Source organism: Pavona decussata, unplaced genomic scaffold, assembly GCF_977016875.1.
Source record: "Pavona decussata unplaced genomic scaffold, jaPavDecu1.1 SCAFFOLD_324, whole genome shotgun sequence".
In the NCBI taxonomy this organism is placed as follows: Eukaryota; Metazoa; Cnidaria; class Anthozoa; order Scleractinia; family Agariciidae; genus Pavona; species Pavona decussata.
In genome coordinates, this window is record NW_028145713.1 from 1197501 (window position 1) to 1216428 (window position 18928).

Below are 18928 nucleotides of genomic sequence, written 5' to 3' on the forward strand. Positions count from 1 at the left end.
GGCCTCTCTACTGCTTACTGTATAAACTTAGAATAAATTTAGTACTGGCTAATTTTAATACTGATGTGAGAGCCATTGCCATTATCATTTCATCCATAAGATACATGAGAGCAACACCAGATCGTGTTTGTTTATATCTTTGGTGATTTTTCAAATTAGCAAATTATGCAAATATGCATGATCAGGTACGAAATGTGTTTAGATGTTTTTATTTTTGACTTGTGCATAGAAGTTTAGAATTTGTTACTGCCACTTCCAGCGGATTAGTAAAGTTAGTTTTCACGTACGTGGTCGATAGATACACAAGCGGTAATGAACTTGAATCCAACATGACGACTCGAGCAGCCGTTTAGCGGAAAACATCTGCCAAATTTTGAAAATCCAGCCAGTTTTGGCGAACAACACAGACTCGTTTTGGTTATCGGCATGTTTAGATGGAGGGATACAGATGTCCAGTTCGTCGCAGGCTTCAGTTTATAATGGTTTCGATCTTTGTACTGTGTATTTGGTACAAGGATTTTGAATTTTGAGGTAAGTTTCGTATAATCTTTCGATTGCGGCAACCAAACTTGATTATTTCCGTTATTATCGTTAATCTTACTAATTTCTGGCGTTTTACAAGATATATAGTTAGCGTTTAGCTTATTTTTATTGATAAATCGATTCCCTCTTCGATTTTACAAACGATAGTTCTTCTCTCTCTCGACCGTTACCGACGTCATCCACCATTATACTGATCCGTTTGGAAGCCAACAAAAGCGCTTCAAAGGGGGCGTGTCCTTCTCTTTTATAGGATCACTCCGTGTTTAAGTTTAGTTACTGTAGTTGATGTTTAAACTTATAGTGGAGCTCTGCACAGAGCCCATAGCTAAGAGAATTTGGTAACCCGTGAATGCGCGAAATTTTGGTTTGGTTATGAAGTCACTGCCCGACCGTCTGAACGTCTGTCCGTACGTAAGTCCGCCCCTCCATGTAAGCCATTGTGAAATGCCACACTCAAGTTAACCCTGCTTTGGCGGGAAGTTGGATGGCCAGAATATGTTGACAGACATGGAAAAAAGAGAAAGAGAGAGAGAGAGAGAGAAAATGAAAACGCAAATAAGCAAATAAGCAAATAAGCAAAGTTCAATGTAAAAGACAGCGACTGATGAATGCCAGCCAAAAAGACAGAGTATTTTGCCGTTTCAGTCACTTTGGTGCACCTTGTGGAAGCGAAGATAGTACGTTACTTTTCTCATTTTTAATTCTCTGTTTGTGAGTGGTCGGTATCCTGAAAATCCTACAATCTGACTAAGTGCGGGAGTGACCTTCACAGCAAAAACATGCAGGATTTCTTGAAGTGAAGGTAACATTCTTTAGCTAGTGCTTTAACTGCTGCTTTTTAAGAGAATCTTGGTACCATCACAGCAGCTAAATGTGGACAGTGGTATCCTTTTATGTAAACGTATTTACCACAATGTCTTAATAGCAGCAAGGAGATTGAAGGATAATTCATACAGCAAATTTGAATTTTGTTTTCCAATAGTTGAATGTTATGACACTAATTGTTTGTCTTTTCGCACTAAAGAATGTTACCTTCATGGACTGAAATGGTTGTGTAAAGATGCAGTAGCTTGTTAGTGCTCGGAGTTATGCAAATCACATTAATGAATTTATTTTCTAGAAAAATGATTATCGAATAATGCAATTGGTTGTCTATTTGCATTCATGAGTTTTCTTTTTGCTTAAATAAACATACGTTCCCTGAAAATGAATGTGAAAAGAAGCCATTAATTGTCTGTTGACGCTGTTGAATATTAATACATATGCAAATGTCATTCTTGAAGGTTTCTTCCGTGCAAATGAAGTCTATTTTGGTCTTAATGAAAGTATAATCACCTTAATGAAATAACTATTGACACAAATGAATGAATATTTTCTGCAAAATTAATAAACAGCAAAAGATGTAATTTAACCAAATTGCGAGATCTATAGAAATGTCACTCCCTTGATTTATAATCAAAAAATGAATACCTGCTCTATTCCACGTTTTATGGCTTTACTAGCCAGTCGTCCTGGACCTTTAATTTCCCAACCAACATCTCCGGGTCCCCAACTGTTTGAGAAAATGTCAATCATTCCTAATTTGTGATGGAAGGCACCTGCCTCTGCAGCATCAGTTGACTTGACTTTGTCATCAAAAATCCGAATACCTGAGCCAAAAGGAAAAACTGTCACGTTACCATAAACACTGCAGATGTATATGAACCATAATTGAGGTTGCAAATGAAACACTCATTTAATATGTCACACTTGCAGGGATTGAATCCATTCTTGTTTTGGTGCACTTCTGCAAAGGACTACGCTTTAGACTGTGGCCTCAGTACCAGGCTTAAGAATCAGCAGTGGCCTACCAGACCACAGACCAACATAACAAACTCCAGATACAGTACCGCCTGAATCCATATGCACATTGGCACGCGTGAACTGCAAGGGCAGAACGCGTGAAAGGCCCATGCGGTTCATGAGATGAAACCGTGCTGTTCACGAGACGAAACTGCGCAGTTCACGAGATGAAACCTAAGTTGAAAAAAGAGCAAACAAAGGCAATTAAGAGCATGAAGACGCGGCCATTGAAGAACGCATGATTCCCTGAAACGCACAAACGCACCCTGAAAGACACACTATTGAGGCAGACATTTCCTTCATAAGCTTTAAATTTTAGTAAAATACCAGCATAAATTGTGATTTCGAGTTTTTATTGTCATTTTTGCTTTTATAAATTGGAAATAGTTTGTAAATAGTTCCTGAAAAACCTCACGAGGATGTTACTATTAAAGTTATTTATTTATTTTATTTATTTCCCTAGGCTTCGTCTCGGTTTCCTCTTGTGCTTTCTTTGTTCCTCGTGAGGTGGACGCAAGGGCAAAACGCATGCACTACCCTCACGTCCACCTCGTGAAACCCGCAGCCGTTGTACATATGGACTCAGGTGGTACTGTATAAACTGGGTTACCTGCAATTTTGGCATTGTAAGCCAATCCCACACCACACAAGGAGTTATTAGCGGCACCAGCTATAACACCAGCACATTTATTGCCATGTCTACAAAGAAAACATTAAGGTAAGACATTTAGTTAATCACACAGAGTTAAGAAAACCGATTGCAAATTTTCACAAGCTTAAATTATGAAGAAAAGGTATGGCAAATAGTAAAACATTGTTAGTTCTTAACACAACAAAAATTGGAAGTCTTAACAAAGTGCCATGTTGGTCATACATAAACGAAACATTTGGTGCAAGGCCCTTGGAAAACTACTGTAAAGACTGGCAGATAATCCGCACCTTTTTACCCGAAAATTTCGCTCAAATCAGGGGTGTGGCTTATCTCCAAGAATATCTGGAAAAAGTAACCTAATATTCACGACTCACCCCTTGAAAGACAAACGTGAACTCTATCTTACCAATGTACATTGTATATTTGGCTGCTTGTTGAGAGCCTGACAAGAAACATACAACTATGAAACTACAAAACGTTTTGCTATTCATTTGCTTTACCCCTGAGAAATATTGTGCTAGTGTGCTAGGGTAACATTCACATTCGACTCATACCTTACCTTCAAAGCTCGCATTAACAACATCTAGAACTTCAGGGTTGTAGCTAAGAAATTTGTCTGCCGGTTAGCTTAGAAATTGAGCCGGCTAAAGAATCCGCAAAGTGCCTTCTGCCATCGGCGTAGCAGACGAAGGGGGTCGCCCCTCCCATTAGGGGGTCTGGGGGGCCTCCCCAGGAAATTTTGAAAATTTTAATTCAATTTGGTGCACTCTGGTGAAATCTAGGGGCTCTTTTATGCAAAAAGAAACAACCATTAAAGAGAAGGTCAGCTGTGGTGCCCCAGTTTGAAACGTGTGGTACAGAGATCACCCTAAATTTATTCAAAATTTTCTCCCTCGCTTTGACGTTTTTATATTTCCTTCGTGTGGTTTTCGTTGTTTGGCGTTCCTTGAACTTTCTACCAGGTCTGTTCACTGTGCCCCTAAGGAGAATGACAGACCTGGCTTCTGAGCAGACAGTGCTTTGTTTTACTTCAGTTCGTCAATCTATGCTGTTTTTTTAATTCTCTTTTTGGTGTGCTTACTAGAAGCATAGGTCTTTATTTAAACACGGTAAAATCCATCAGGAGTATAAAAATTAGAAATAACCTAACTCTCCTGAACAAAATTCAAAACCTAACTACAACTAATCTAATCTATAAACTAAAACCCGTTTTTCATGAATGCCGTGTATACTCTAACATTAAAAATGAAAATATGTGCGTAAGATTTTCAACATTTACTTAACATTAAAGTAATGAGAACGAAAGCTACATCAAGCTACATCGCTTTCCATTTGTTCCGAAAAGATAAGTGCTTTTAAGTTTGCACTAGAATATCAGAAAATCGTTTCTTATAAACGCTTAGAACTGCAAACAAAAGAGCTGTCCACTTGGTCGTTCGGCTGTTCATCCAGTTTCGCGGGTTCGTTCACTCGGTTTCTCGTTCTTTTTCGCTGGCGTGCACTCGGCGGACCGTTTACGTTTCTGGTTTTTGGTTTGTTCAGTTGTTCCTCCGTTTGCCCAGTTCTTCTTGCTATTCATGAGCATAAACATGTTATAAGCAATAAAATTTAACCAATTAAAAGCTGTATTAAAACATTACGAAAAAGTTCCTTCATGCTTCTTTTCTCTGTCATGCTACAGAGAAAGACTTCTTGTTGCTGATGTAAACCGCATTTGAACATATAAAATAGAAAATGCGGTATATAAATGCATTACCATTACCATTCTTTCTCCGATCTGACATAAATACAGGTCTGGTAACAAACTCGTTCCCAATCTTTCGCAACGCCTTGAATGCGGGGGTTACCAAGCTTCGTGTTGACAAGATGGCGGACGCAGAAATCGGAAAAAGGACACGGTAAACAAGTTCTCAAAACAAGACTTTATTTCAATTACTTTATGGCATCGATACTCAAGGTAGTCAGGAGTTTATTCAACCTTTTCACCTAAAATATATTATTCTAAATCGAACAATTGCTTGTGGGTAACTAAAGAACTGTTCATTGCCCTTTTAACCGAGTGTGTCCAGTGTTTGTCACCCAAAATTCAGCCGGCGATGACCTCTTTCCCAGCCGGCGAATTTCGCCGGCAGCCGGCGCTTAGCGACAACCCTGGAACTTATTTGCAGTAACAACCTCTGCTAGTAAAAGGTAATTATTTGCTGTCCGATTATTGTGTGAGTGACCCCATAACACAAATATTTGAATTTCGGATTTGGAATGACTTACGAACTGCTTTGATTCAGACATCAAACTCACAAGCCAAATCTAATGCCTATAAATTGCGGTAATGTATTTCAGCGCTAATAATTGGCTAATAATTGGTGATATTATGTTTATGATTGTCTAAAGCGGTTGAAAGCTGGACAGTCTTTCAAATGCAGTTGTTGGGATTAAATTTAAGCAACTTGTGATCCATCCACACCAAAGAAACATGCACAGGTTCCATCGAACTGAAGACAGAGACATTCTAACTGAAGCTCAAAGCCGATATAAACGGGGAACAAAATAGAGACACAAGCAACTTCTAATATATATGGATTCACAATTATCAAAATACTGGAATGTCCATGCAGCCATAGTCCAGTTTTGAATGACATTTACTATAAACTCTACTTACCTTGAAACTTTACATTAAAAACAAATCATCAACACTAAGTCACACCTTACAAAGTTGTCACCAAAAAAAAATTACAGACACTTACCCTGACACTGGTTTCCCGTTTGGAACAGGTGTTGTATCATTTTCCAAATAGTCATAACTTGCTTGGGAATCCTAAGGAAGCAAAAACAAACAACACTTCTAAGAATTATGTTACTACTAAGCATGCCACAAATATGCATGGAAATTATTTGCTGATTCAAATAAGTCCCACTGGTAACTGAAGTTGCTAAGAAATAATTTTGCTGAATGTCAGCAAAAATGAAACAGCAGTTCTTTTTAAATGGAGTATGTAATTGACAAATTTCAGGATTTTGGAATGCTGTGCTAAAATGCTCTGAAATATACCATGGTCACCTCGATTCAGGAAGAAAGGCTGTGCACAGAACAAGCCTCATACATGTATGCATGAAATACTGCAATAGAGCACCAAAATCAAAAAATGCGACTTTGCAGTCCAGAAAAGCTGTACCTTATATTGCACTGCAGGCAGATGTGTCACAGAATTTTCCAATTGAAGAAATGCTGCAATATAGTATTTGCCAACATGACAGCAACAAGATATTCGTCAGATATTTTGCAAATGTTTTACGGGTCAATGACAGAGGAGGAAAACACAAACCGACCTCGACCATAACCACCCGATGTGGTTGGTGTTTATAACAGGTTTGCATTAGCCTGAAATAATTTTCAGGAATGGCTTCGTCTGTGGAAAATGGATGTACCAGGAGATAATGAATATGTCACAGGTCAAATTTCAATTCAGGTTAAAGAATTTTTAACCTAGGTTATTTTTTTTAACTAGGTTAAATCTTTTTTACCTAGGGTTTTTGCATAAGGATACTGTTTCAGTTAGTTTTAAGTAACATTAAGGTTAGGGCTACTAGATGTATTTCAGTGATTAGGGTTAAGCGCTTATTTCAAATGGTTAGCTTTCATGGAAGGTTAGGGCTACTAGATGTATTTCAGTGATTAGGGTTAAGCCCTTAGTTTAGTGATTAGGGTTAAGCGCTTATTTCAAATGGGTACCTTTTTGGCGACAATCATAGATATATTGCTTAGCTAAAATTACAAGATGATTTAATAAAAGAAAATCGTCCTTTCTCTGCCAGATTCCCAAAAGAATATCAGTATTAGAAAGTTCCTCTAAGCCTATATTTATTTTTTTGCACTAACAAATAAAGTCCAGCCAGAAACTCGTAGCATAGGAGCACGTAATGAATAAATGTTTGAGGGATACGTTCTCACGTTCACAGAATGTACATAAAGGCGAAGTTATTAGACCTATTTTACAGAGGAATGAATTCGTTACTAAGTATCTATTTAAAATTTTACATTGGAATTCCCGCGATTTTGTATCCATGAGGACTTTAAATGGCAGTTTGTTTATTTCGCGCCACTCTAAACATTTACCTGAGTACAGATCCGTAAATTTCTATTGCGCAGTTGGGGTGCTTTCATACTTTGCTCGTATATTATTGTATTCGCTCTTGTGTTATTGTTCAAAATTTGACTGCACTCTCCCGTTGCTGCAGAATGCTCAGCGAAGATACGTAGACATTCTTCGTAAAAACGAGGTAGTTTAACAGGAAGTTTTTTAAGGTCAAATCTACAAGCCAACACTAATTTTCCACCAACTTGCTTTAAATAATGCGAAAGAATCATTTTCCAACTACTTTGTTGCGCTTCAGCAAATTTTTTGCAGCACATGATTCGTTGCGCCCTGATAATCGATTCTAGATGCGGTGCTCTCAAGCCGCCATTTTCCTCATCACTTATCAGGACTGAGCGTTTCACTTTATCCTTTCCTTTCCAAATAAAGTTAAATAAGATTTTGTTTACTTCTTCGATTATGTCCTTGTGTATACACACTAAGCCAGCCCTATCCATGATAACCAGGACCGCAAATGTTTTTATGATTTGTATGCGTCCAAGAACTGTTAGGTTTCTCCAATTTCAAAACTGCAACTTTTCTTTAATAGATTTTAAAATTTCTTCAAAATTAAGCTTTTTTCAAAGAACCTGATCGTACGTAAAATAAACTCCTAAGATTTTTATGGCCTTTTTAACAAATACTTATATTTGCAGGGGTTGTTTAAGTCGCCGATATTGGATTATTGTTTCCCAAAAACATTATCTCCGTCTTTTCATAGTTGATTTTTAGACCAGAGCACAAAGTGAAGCTGTTAACAGTGTCTAATAATACGTTGAGCGAGGTGTGATTTCTCAAAAAAACTGTCAAGTCGTCAGCGAATAGCTCTAACTTTATCTCTTCATTATCAACTTGTATTCCTTTAATTTCTTTGTTGACACGTATGTTAATAGCCAAAATTTCCAAACAAATAACAAATAAATATGGGGATGGTGGATCACCTTGTCTAACACCCTTACCAACTTCAAAGGGGGCTGTTGTGAAACCATTGTTCATCACTGTACTAGAAATGTTTTTGTGAAAAGTTTGTATTCAGCGAATCAAAGACGGACCAAAGTTAAAGATGGAAAGCACCTTAAACATGAAGCCACGATTAACCGAGTCAAAGGCTTTCTGGAAGTCTATAGCTACTAACATTCCGTTGATGTTGTACCTTTCTGTATAATCTAGGATGTCATCTATAGTTCTAACGGCATCGAAGATCATTCTTCCTTTAACATAAGCATTTTGATTGAAATGTATTATTTTAGGCAAAACCTTCTGCAGTCTTGTGGCAATTGCCTTAGAGCCAATCTTGGTATCAACGTTAATTAACGAAATTGGTCTCCAGTTACTTATGTGTCGTTTGTCTTTCCCTTTCTTCTCTATTAACTTAATGATTGCCTGCTTTTGAGTACTTGAGAGTTCACCATAGTCATATGAGCAATTAAGACAATTAACCAGTAGGTTTCCTAAGGAGTTCCAAAACGTTTTATAAAATTCAACAGTAAGACCATCATTACCAGGCGACTTGTTATTTTCGAACGACTGAAGGCAATCAAAACACTCCTTAACTGATAATTTCCCTTCGCAAATATTCTTCATTTCAGAGGAAAGTTTAGGGATTTCTGGTCTCAACAAAAACGGATGACTCTCGTCTAATTCTTCGTCGTTTCCGGCATATAGATCCGAATAAAATTTAAGCATTTCCATCAAAATTTTCTTTGGATTTGTGGTAAGCACGCCATCACTGGTAAACACCTTTCGAATACAGCTTTTGGTTCCTCTGTTTGATTCAAGCCCTAAAAAAAACTTGTTGCTTTTTTCACCTTGTTCATACCAATTTCCTCTTGAACGAATTATTGCACCTTTTGCCATATAATCAAAATGTGAATCATATTCCATTTTTAATTTTTCTAGATTTTCAAGGTTTGATGTAGAAGAGTTCATTCTCAGAGCTTCCTCGGCTTCTTCAATCGAAGTCTCGATTTCTACCAGCTTTTGCTTTCTTTTTTTTTGCTTTATCTTTACTATATTTTATAGTGAACTGCCTTACACGATATTTAATTAGATCCCACAGGACCCTTTTGTCAGTAACTTCATTAAATTCTGCTAGCCATTCCGGGATTTTTTCATTTATTGCGGAAACGTAGTCTTCATCCTCCATTAAACTGGAATTGATTTTCCAGAAAGAAGGGCCACGCATCTGCTCGTCTAAACTATTGAAAGATATAATTATTGCCGAATGATCAGTTCTAACAGCCGTCTTAATACCTGTCTCCTCTATCTCATCTTGACACACATCACTGATAAGCCAAAAATCTAGTCTCCTCTGAACAAGGGGCTTCTTTTGTCTCCAGGTAAAAAGCTTACTATCCAGGTTCCTGATTCTCCATATATCAATTAAATCATAATTTAAGCAGATGTTTTCTAGAATTTTAGCTGACTCTTTTTCTTCAGGCGAACCTCCAGAGCTGTCAAGATCCAGATCCCTAACAACATTAAAATCTCCACCAATTATAATTCTTTGATTTTGACCAGTTACAAGATTGTCTAATTTTTGCTGTAGCTTATCAAAGAAGGAGCATTGTTCTTGTATCTTATTAGGCGCGTACACATTCCCCATAATGTAATTGGAACCTTGTACGGTGACATCTAGCAAAATGTAACGTCCATTTTCATCAGCTTCTGTGGATTTCAATTCAAATTCTAAGCTGTTTTTAACCAGAACCAGAACACCACAGCTTCGATTAGAACCATGTGCAAAAATCATTGGCCCTTTCCACTGAGATTTCCAAATGTTTTCCACATCTTTTGTGCTATAAGTTTCTTGCAAAAATATAATATCTGCGTTTTGTTTTCCAAGCCAGATCAATAAAGCCTTTCTTTTCTCTAGAGCTCGAATACCTCGAACATTTAAGGAAAGCATTTTGAAGTTTAGGTTAGCGTTCTCGAATTTTTAGAGTCATTACGATATGAACCAAATTTTCTCCCACTGTAAAATACCTAATAGAAAGAGAGGTGTCTAGTTCGTAAAATGTAAATATAGCAGCCAACACTAGCACACATAACAAAGACTCAAAAATTATGACATTGCACATTGCTAACCTACCTAAAAAAAATAACAATGGAACACACATTGAATTTTAAACAACAGGTCGCTAGAAATATTCCTGAACGCGACCAACTTCACACAATATGACACTTACAACGACACTAATTGGTTCTAAAAACGGTCTTAAGATTGGAATCTTAGTAACGACCCTTGGGACTTCGGACTTGTACACCTGTTGAAAAAAGGATTCCTGGGAAAAACAATGGCGAGTTTCGGCATTCATCAGCTTCTAAAGTTGTTAACGAATATATTTAATTTTGTAGCAGTTGTTTATCCTTTTATGCTAATTTTTCGAGAAAAAAAAATAAAAAAGAACATTTTTAACTAACAACACAAAAGCATAAGAAATCAAAGGCTCCTGTGAGCCAACTCGTGAATGCAGATGACACATAGTAATTGAAATTTAGACGGCTACGGAAACTTCCTTCAAAGCTAAAAGAAATTATATCTTTGCCCGATTATGTAACGAAAAATAACCATTCTTGTACTATAAAAATGATTGTCAAACTATTCTCTACAGATTGAATAAGATTATTCTGATGCGCCGATTAAAAAAAAAATCACGTGTTTTTTTATTCAAAGTTCATAGAAGTACGCCATGTGCAGCTACGTCATGGAAATTCGTCTCCGATAGTCCGGGGCTACTGGATTTTGCGATTGGGCTAGTGGATTCTGACCATCACTTGCCCGATGGGCAGGTGAAGTTTTTTTGGGAATTAAAATTACAAAATTACTGTAGGGCATACTTTTTTTTTAACTTCCAGGTAGATTTTTGTGTTTCAAGCCGATCTCACAAAGGGAAATATGTTCAACAAAGTGTCGCATTACATTTCATGCCCGACATAAATGCGTGAAACTTTTCCTTTGGAGTTCAGTCCACGCAATCCTCAAGTAAAAATAATGAACTATGACAAGCTCTTGCTAAATAAGAATTATTTATCGACCCCATCCTTTTGCTTTCCCATAAATTACCAGTTGTAAATTTCGAAAATGAAACATTTTTTCCCTTTGAAACCTCTATGAAGCCTGACAAGATCTTAAAGTGTTCATTACACCAGAAATTTGCATAATTTTGTTTACGACGTCAATGATGCGTGACATGGCACGTTCCACTTTTGCGTGAAAACTGACAAATTAAATTTTTTTTTTAATTAAATTATTTCTAAATTAAATTATTTTTAATTCTTAAAAGAAACCGCACTTTGTAGAAAAAAACGAAAAAACCTGTAACTTTGCTCAGATTCAACGAAAAATCTCCATTCTTACACTAAAATGATTGTCAAATTATTCTCTACAGAATGAATGAGAGAATTCTGACGCGTCGTGAAAAAAATTTTCACGTTTTTCTTTTTCACTAATTGAGTTTACGACCCCGGACTTTCTGAAAAACTGAAAAAAACTTGTAACTTTGCTCAGATTGAACGAAAAATCTCCGTTCTTGCACTAAATGATCGTCAAATTATTCTCTACATATTGAATAAGAATTTCCTGATGCGCCGTGAACAATGAATGTTCGCGTGTTTTTTCCACTAATTGAATTTAAAACTCATTCACTGCGCACGCCCGAAAGTTAACGACAAAACCGACCAACCAACCAACCAAGTCAAGAGTCAGCTATCGCTATAACTCGTTCATTGCGCTACGCGCATTCACGAGTTAAAAAAGAAAAACTCTTACTCTAATAAAACGACTCAAAAATAGGCTTATTACATCAGTAAATGTTGTTAGGAGGGCATGTATGGTTCCTAAATATCGTCCTTCTTACTTGGTAAAAGGTACTCAGGTAAAGTGTTTGCTGCGTATCTGTTAGATTTTTACCTTTAATGAAAGCTCTTTCGATGTTAAGTTCCTTAGCTTTCTTGTAGGCAGCACGTAGTTTACCGCGTTCTTTAGCTGATTCTGCGGATACTTTGTCAATGAAAACTGTACGAAAACGTCGACTTTTCAAGAGTTCCTTTCTTTTTGTCCACACCATATCGGCGTCCATACGTGAAACAAATCGCACAAGAATTGCTTGTGGACGAGTTGCAGAACGAGCCCCTTCTTCAGATGATTCATTTGAAGCTGGTTTTGGTCTTCCTGTACGGTGTACTGCGTGAAATTTTATATCTGGGGGCACACCGAGTTCAGATAGTATATCCTTGACCTTCTTTACACATTCTGTATTATCCTCTTCCACTTCTTCGGGAACGTTGATAATTCTCAAGTTCTCTCTTCTCGAGTAATCTTCTTGTTTAACCGCCCGATCTTTAAGGATCTCGACCTCCTTCTTTAGTTGGCAATTTTCTTTAGGAGCGCCTTCCACTTGATCTTCTAAATGCTTGTTCTTCGCTTTTAGCGACTCAACCTCCTCCCACGCGGCACTCAATGATTTTATTGCTTCCTTTAATTCCTCTCTCATGGCCCCTATGTCCTCTCTCATTTGACATCGGAGGGTTTCCATTTCGCTGTTTATTTTTGTAAAGCCATTTTCTATCCTGTCTTGTATGCTCGTTAGCTTCTCGAGGATTCTCGAATCATCTTTTCCAAGCGACGAGCTGGAGCCACGAGGCCGTTTTTTATCTTTGCCTTTACTATTTGACATACTTTTCGTTAGAAATGACATCTATCGGACTCCATCAATACTTCAAAAACATTCAACATAACCAGACAACCGCATAAAGATTATAAACTCGCCATTTTTGAGAGCCTCACCGAAGGCGTCTGACCGCCATCTTACCCAGACCCAGTCCCCCGCTGTGCAGTAGTTGTTCTGTAGAGAGGTACAAGCAGTTTGTCCTTATTTCTAGTATTTCCTTCATAGATCTCTGATCTTGCCGTGAAAAAATTTCTTAAAGTGATACCGTTGAGGCTTTTGTAAGTCGTAATAGTGTCCCTGACCTCCAGCTGCATAGCAACCGGAAGCCAGCGTAGATCTTTCAAATAGGGCGTGATATGTTCGAATTTATGTGTACCAGTTACGATTCGCACAGCAAAGTTCTGAACCTTTTGCAACCTTTCGATATTTTTCTTGGTCCCACCCGCCCACACAGACGAACAGTAGAGCAGCTTACTAAACACCAAAGCACTTATGATTGTTATCAGTGTTGATCTGTCAAATAAGTGCTTGACACGATTTAATTGACACAAGCTACCTGCACATTTGTATACTAAGTCAGTGACATGTTCATCGAAACTTAGATGTGAATCCAGAACAAGCCCCAGACTTTTGGCAGAAAGGGATGGTGATATCTCTTTGCCAAGTAAGGAAACAGCAAATCCCGCTGGTACGCGAGCCAGCATCTGAGGAGTCCTGAGCAGCAACAACTTTGTCTTGTCCGGGTTAATCAAGAGACTATGCGCACAGTACCAGGCGGCAATCCTTCGTAGATCTTCGATCAAATGCACCTTAGCCACCTGTCTGTTGGACTCAAAAAGAAAAATATAACTGCGAATCATCAACATAACTCTTCAGGGAGCAAAGGTTCAGGACCCCTGAAGCACACTATGTACCACATGCACTTGCTCTTTGCAAGAGAAATGAATGCGTGGTTTATTAATTCAGTTGAAAAAACTAAATCAAAGTATTGCAAAATGAAAAAAGTAAGTTTGGGCTGAAAATAAAGTTTTCAATACAAAGAAACGGAGAAACAATACATGGGACACTGTTTTTTTGAGAAAATGTTCCTCATGTTTTTAACAGAAATGATGAAGACCAGAAAAAATGGAATTTGACAGACTTATTGAAATAATGAAGGGTGAAATTGAGGCCTGGTCAGAGTGATGCTTGCGCTGGGTTATTGAAAGAATGGAGGCAAAGCACTATTGCATTATGTGCTTAACTGGGTTTTCAAGAGAGGATTTGCTTGAGAATCACAAAAAATACTGCAAAGGAGTTAATGGCTGACCAAAAGGGATTGATATGCCTGAAGAGGGAAATGAAACGATTAATTTCAAAAAATCACCATAAACAGATGCAGGTACCATACGTAATATGTGCAGACTTTGAGGCTTTGACACAGGAGATTCATTGTGGTGATAGAAAAAAGGGATAAAGGAAAGCTACACTGAGAAGACGATATGGTGTGAGGTTTGTGGTTTTGCTTACAAAAATGTAAGGTCTGATGGTGAGGTCTTTGGGCAGAGTTTACAGAGGTGCAAACACAGCAGGTATGTTTTCAAATAGCATTGTGCAAGAGGAGGTGGCAATAAGACAAATTTGGCTACCCCACAGCCACTTGTGATGATGGAAAAAATACAACAACTCAACCAAATGTCATATTTGTAACAAAAGTTTGATAAAAGATCTTTTCTTTGACTCAATTACTGTTATGACCATGATACAGGTGATTATTGTGTCCAAAGCCACAAAAGATGTAATTACAAAGCGCTGAAAAATTGAATTTGCTGGATCAAGAAAAGAAAGATAAGAAAAAAAAACATAATTGACAAATGGATTGCAAATAATCAAGAAGCATGTTTGTTTTGCTCAGAAACGCTCATGAGTGAAAACCACAAAGACTCTGTAAAGGACCAAGGGGCCATGCGCAATAAATGTAATTTCAAATTGTGAATAACTGAACCGAAAGAAAGACAAAATACCAGTTAAATATTTCCACAACCTGAGGGACTACGACATGCATCATTTAATGCAAGCGATGTCCAATCTGGAGAAAGAGATAAAGTGCATTGCCAAAAACATGGAAAAAAATATCACATTTTCAGTTGGAGGTCTTTGTTTCATTGACAGCTTAAACTTTTGGAAGGAAGTCTTGATTCACTTGTAAGTGCAACACCCAAAGTCATTAAAAATAACAGCAGCCATGTCAAAAGGAATCGATCTGCTTTACAAAAAGAGGATATGGATTCATGGGATAGATTTAGTGAGACAAAGCTGCCAGCAAAAGATGGATTTTACAGTAAGCTTAACGACGAGCACATAACAGATGAGGAATATGCCCACACGCATAGGTTCTAGGAGGCGTTTAGTTGCAAAAACCTTGGTGATCATCATGATTTATACGTGGAAACGCATGTGGCACTGCTGGCAGATGTTTTTGAGAACTTCCTTAAGATATGTCTGACACAGTATGGGTTAGATCCAGTGCATTATAATACCTCACCAGGCTTAAGCTGGGGCACGTTTTCTAAAAAGAAAGGAGTTGAGCTGGAGCTATTGACAGACATTGAAATGCATCTATTCATTGAAAAGGGGAAGTGGGCTGGAATCTCGATAACAAATAAGAGATAAGCCAAGGCAAATAATCTGTTGCTACCAGATTATGACCCAAGCAAGCCAAAAATACCTCTTGTATCTCGACGCAAAGACCCTTTAAGGATGGGCAATGCGCAATCCACTTCTGAAGAGAGATTTCAAATGGAAATGTGCTATGCCAACAGAGGATGAAATTATGGAAATGAAAGAAAACTCAAAGACTGGCTTGAGGTAGACTTTGAGTATCCTGCAGAACTGCATCAGGAGCACAACAGCTATCTACTCGTAAGTAAAAAGTAGTAAAATCGTTTATTGAAAAAAAAAAAAAAAAAAAAAAACCTCGCAGTCAGAAGACTGAATTACGTGTATAATTTACAAAACAAACATCTATAATTAAATTAATTACAAAGGTCTATGTGCCAGAGAAGAAGAAGGTTGTTCAAAAATGTTTGATGTCAGACTATCAAAAGAGATTGATGGAAACACTGAGCTTAAACCCCCTCAGACAGCGAGAAGCTGATGCTGACACTTGAGGACAAAAATAACTATGTTGTCCATTATGAAAACATAAAGTATTATTTAAAGCAGGGCATGAAACTTTAAACATGTACATCGAGTGCTTGAGTTCGAATAAGAATGCTGGATGGAACCGTACATCCTGATGAATACAGATTTCAGAAAAAAGCCAAAAGCGACTTTGAAAAGAACTTACAACCTCATGAACAACTCAGTTTTTGGCAAAACAATGGAAAACCTGCAAAATCGTGTTGACATAAAAATAGTACACAGGAATGAGACAGACAAAAAAAGACGCTTGGTTGCCAGTCCTTTGTACTCAAGGGATGTTATGTTTTCAAACGACCTGGTTGGAATCGAAGTGCACAAAAGCAAGCTAAATTTGAACAAACCAGTCTATACCAGGATGACGATCCTTGACAAAAGCAAGATCCTGATGTATGACTCTTACTACAATGAGCTAAAAAACAATACGGCCCAAGGTGTGAGCTCATGTAGACAGACACAGACAGCCTTTTGCTGGAAATAGAAACAGATGATGTCTACAAGGAGATGGAAACAAAAAAAACCTGTATGACACAAGTGGTTGCCCTAAAGATCATCCACTTTATTCCAATGCGAACAAAAAGGTCTCAGGCAAAATAAAAGATGAGTGTGCTGGAATGCCGATGGCTGACTGTGTCTGCCTGAGACCAAAGATGCACTCAATAGTTACGGGTCACCTCGTTGTTCAGAGCTGCAACAATGCCAGATAGGCGAGCCACCCATTCAGTTGACCGCTGGCCAGCTGGCAGCCGCATTTCAACAGTGTACTGGTGGCCGAGCAGGCATTCAGCCAGAGTGCAGTTAAACCTTTCAACAATTGCCTGGTCACGGTGAATTTCAGTGCGCCTGCAGCAGATAGTCGCCTTGTGATTTGCTATTTCTTTGGTGACAGAGCCCATAAACTCGTGGCCAGGGTCAACTTGGAGCAACTGAGGCCATTTCAAAGGCCCACGATTGTAGATTTTGTGACAAGCACACCAAACCTCGGCAGCCTCTTTCGATGTCAGGGGCTCAGTTTCTTTAATTTGGCTGGCAACATCAATAACCGCCAAAGCATATTTATGAGTTTCTCGTCCCCGACCATGCCCCATGGCTTTGTGCAGCAAAAAAAGGAAGGTTAGCTCGGTGAACAGCGTTTGGCACGGACACATCAAATTTGGGTTGACGAATGTGTTTAGGAGCTTAAAAATGTATTTGCCAAACGGATTGCTTAATCAACCACTTCTTAGCAGCACCTTGAGGGACTATGGCCGCCAAGAACAAGAGCTCTGGTACCCACAAACAGAAGCTCAACTTGTTTGGGTTGGTAAAAAGAAGAAAACTTTGGCTCATGAGGCATCGAGAGCTATTCCTGTTGGTGTAACTTTTTGTAAAGCTTAAAAGCGTAATCGGTATTCCTGAGGTTTTGTGTGGCTTGCTGCTTGATTTTGTGCTGGGTTTCAATCCAGTCAAGCAGTTTTGTTCTTTCTTTTTGGTATATTTGGGCGTAAGCAGTTTGGTAAGCCTTGAGAGCCATGTTTTTTTTTCTTCGAGAGCGGCTTTTGAATCATCGCCGGAAAGACAATGCACCAGGTAATTGCCACCAATAAAGGCAGCAGTGTAAGCACCGCTTCGCAAATCATAATTGTTAAGGACAGTTTGTTGTCCTGTGCCCCCTCCATACCCCCCTTGTGTGGGTCATGTGATGTTTTTTGTGAAACCATGTGCTTTGGCCAGTTTGTGCCTTTCCTATGTAGCGTGGTTTGTTCGCTTTTTATGGCCTGATTTGGAGACACAGGCTGCAAGATGCCCAAAAATATGAGAGTTCCCTTTTTTACCACTTATTTCAGCTGGTTGTGAGTATTTCTGTATTTGTTTATGCCTGGTTTGCGAGCTGTTTCATTTTGTATTTTTTCAGCTGTACGGAAAAGACGCACATAACACGAGTTAATGAAAACAACTGAAATTTAAGTGTAGCGTTTTGTGACATTAAAAACCGTCTTCAGTGGCTATGGTTTTGTCTTGTGGTGTTTCCAACCATAATAGCAAAGCTAGCCATTGTGTTATATTAATTAGGTAAGATTTTCTGGTCTTTGAGATACTGCTTTAAAGCAATACTTCCAGCGATGGTGGCAGTAAATTTAATGTAGGTAGTTCATCACATTTGAGCTGAGGTCAGGCGTTAAGTTTTCTTTCACAGCTTTCTTTGCAATCCAGCCAATGCCAGCGGCAAGGCCAGTACCTGTGGCTATAATTGTGGCTGCATCGAGCACAGTTTTAATCAGTTTGTTGTCGGACATGTTTATATACAGCTGGTTGCAGAAATTTTGAACCCCCCAAAATATATCACTATATCCATATTTCTGACATGAGGTGTTACATTTACGTCATTGATATAAATGTGAAACCAGAAGAAGAGTCCTTTTGTTGTAATATGGTTGCAAATTTGAATATGAAAAGTAAATGCGTGAAGACCGTACGAGTATGAGGCCCAAAGAGGTCACACACTCTGGGTTTGAGCCCAGAGCTGCATCTACGTCATACCATGGGGTAAGCAAAATGAAATGCACATGATGCCCCAAGAACAGAGTGGACTGCCAGACACCTCTTTCATTGACACCGCCCCACTGGTGAGTGATTTCATTTCTGAAGATGAAAGACCAGCATTGGTTGAAAGAGCCAGGGACTTCATCAAAATAAGATTCCCAAAAGTGGACTTAGGCAAGCTACGCCCTATTGGTTTCAACAAAAAAAGTGGAAATGCATCAATTGTTTGATTTGGAGCGAAAGGAGGCAAGACTGAAATTTTCAGGGAAGATGAAAAGGGTCTTCTTAAATCCTTCACTGACAGATTCAAAGATTTCCTTCCCCTTACAGATTCAAAGATTCTCTTGGTCCATTGGCTGAGGATGTCATTACTCAAAAAACTG

At 38.4% G+C, this 18928-nt stretch overlaps 1 protein-coding gene across 1 annotated transcript in view; it reads right to left on the reverse strand.

The window, feature by feature from the left end:
- The window catches only part of LOC146453715 (furin-like), a 128904-nt gene that overhangs the window by 59495 nt on the left and 50481 nt on the right, over positions 1 to 18928 (reverse strand). The window contains exons 5-7 of the mRNA XM_085096281.1: positions 5782 to 5852; positions 2996 to 3084; positions 2014 to 2192 (exon numbers count right to left, since the gene is read on the reverse strand). Of these exons, the coding sequence (XP_084952407.1) occupies positions 2014 to 2192; positions 2996 to 3084; positions 5782 to 5852 (339 nt within the window). The remainder of the gene's footprint in view (positions 1 to 2013; positions 2193 to 2995; positions 3085 to 5781; positions 5853 to 18928) is intronic.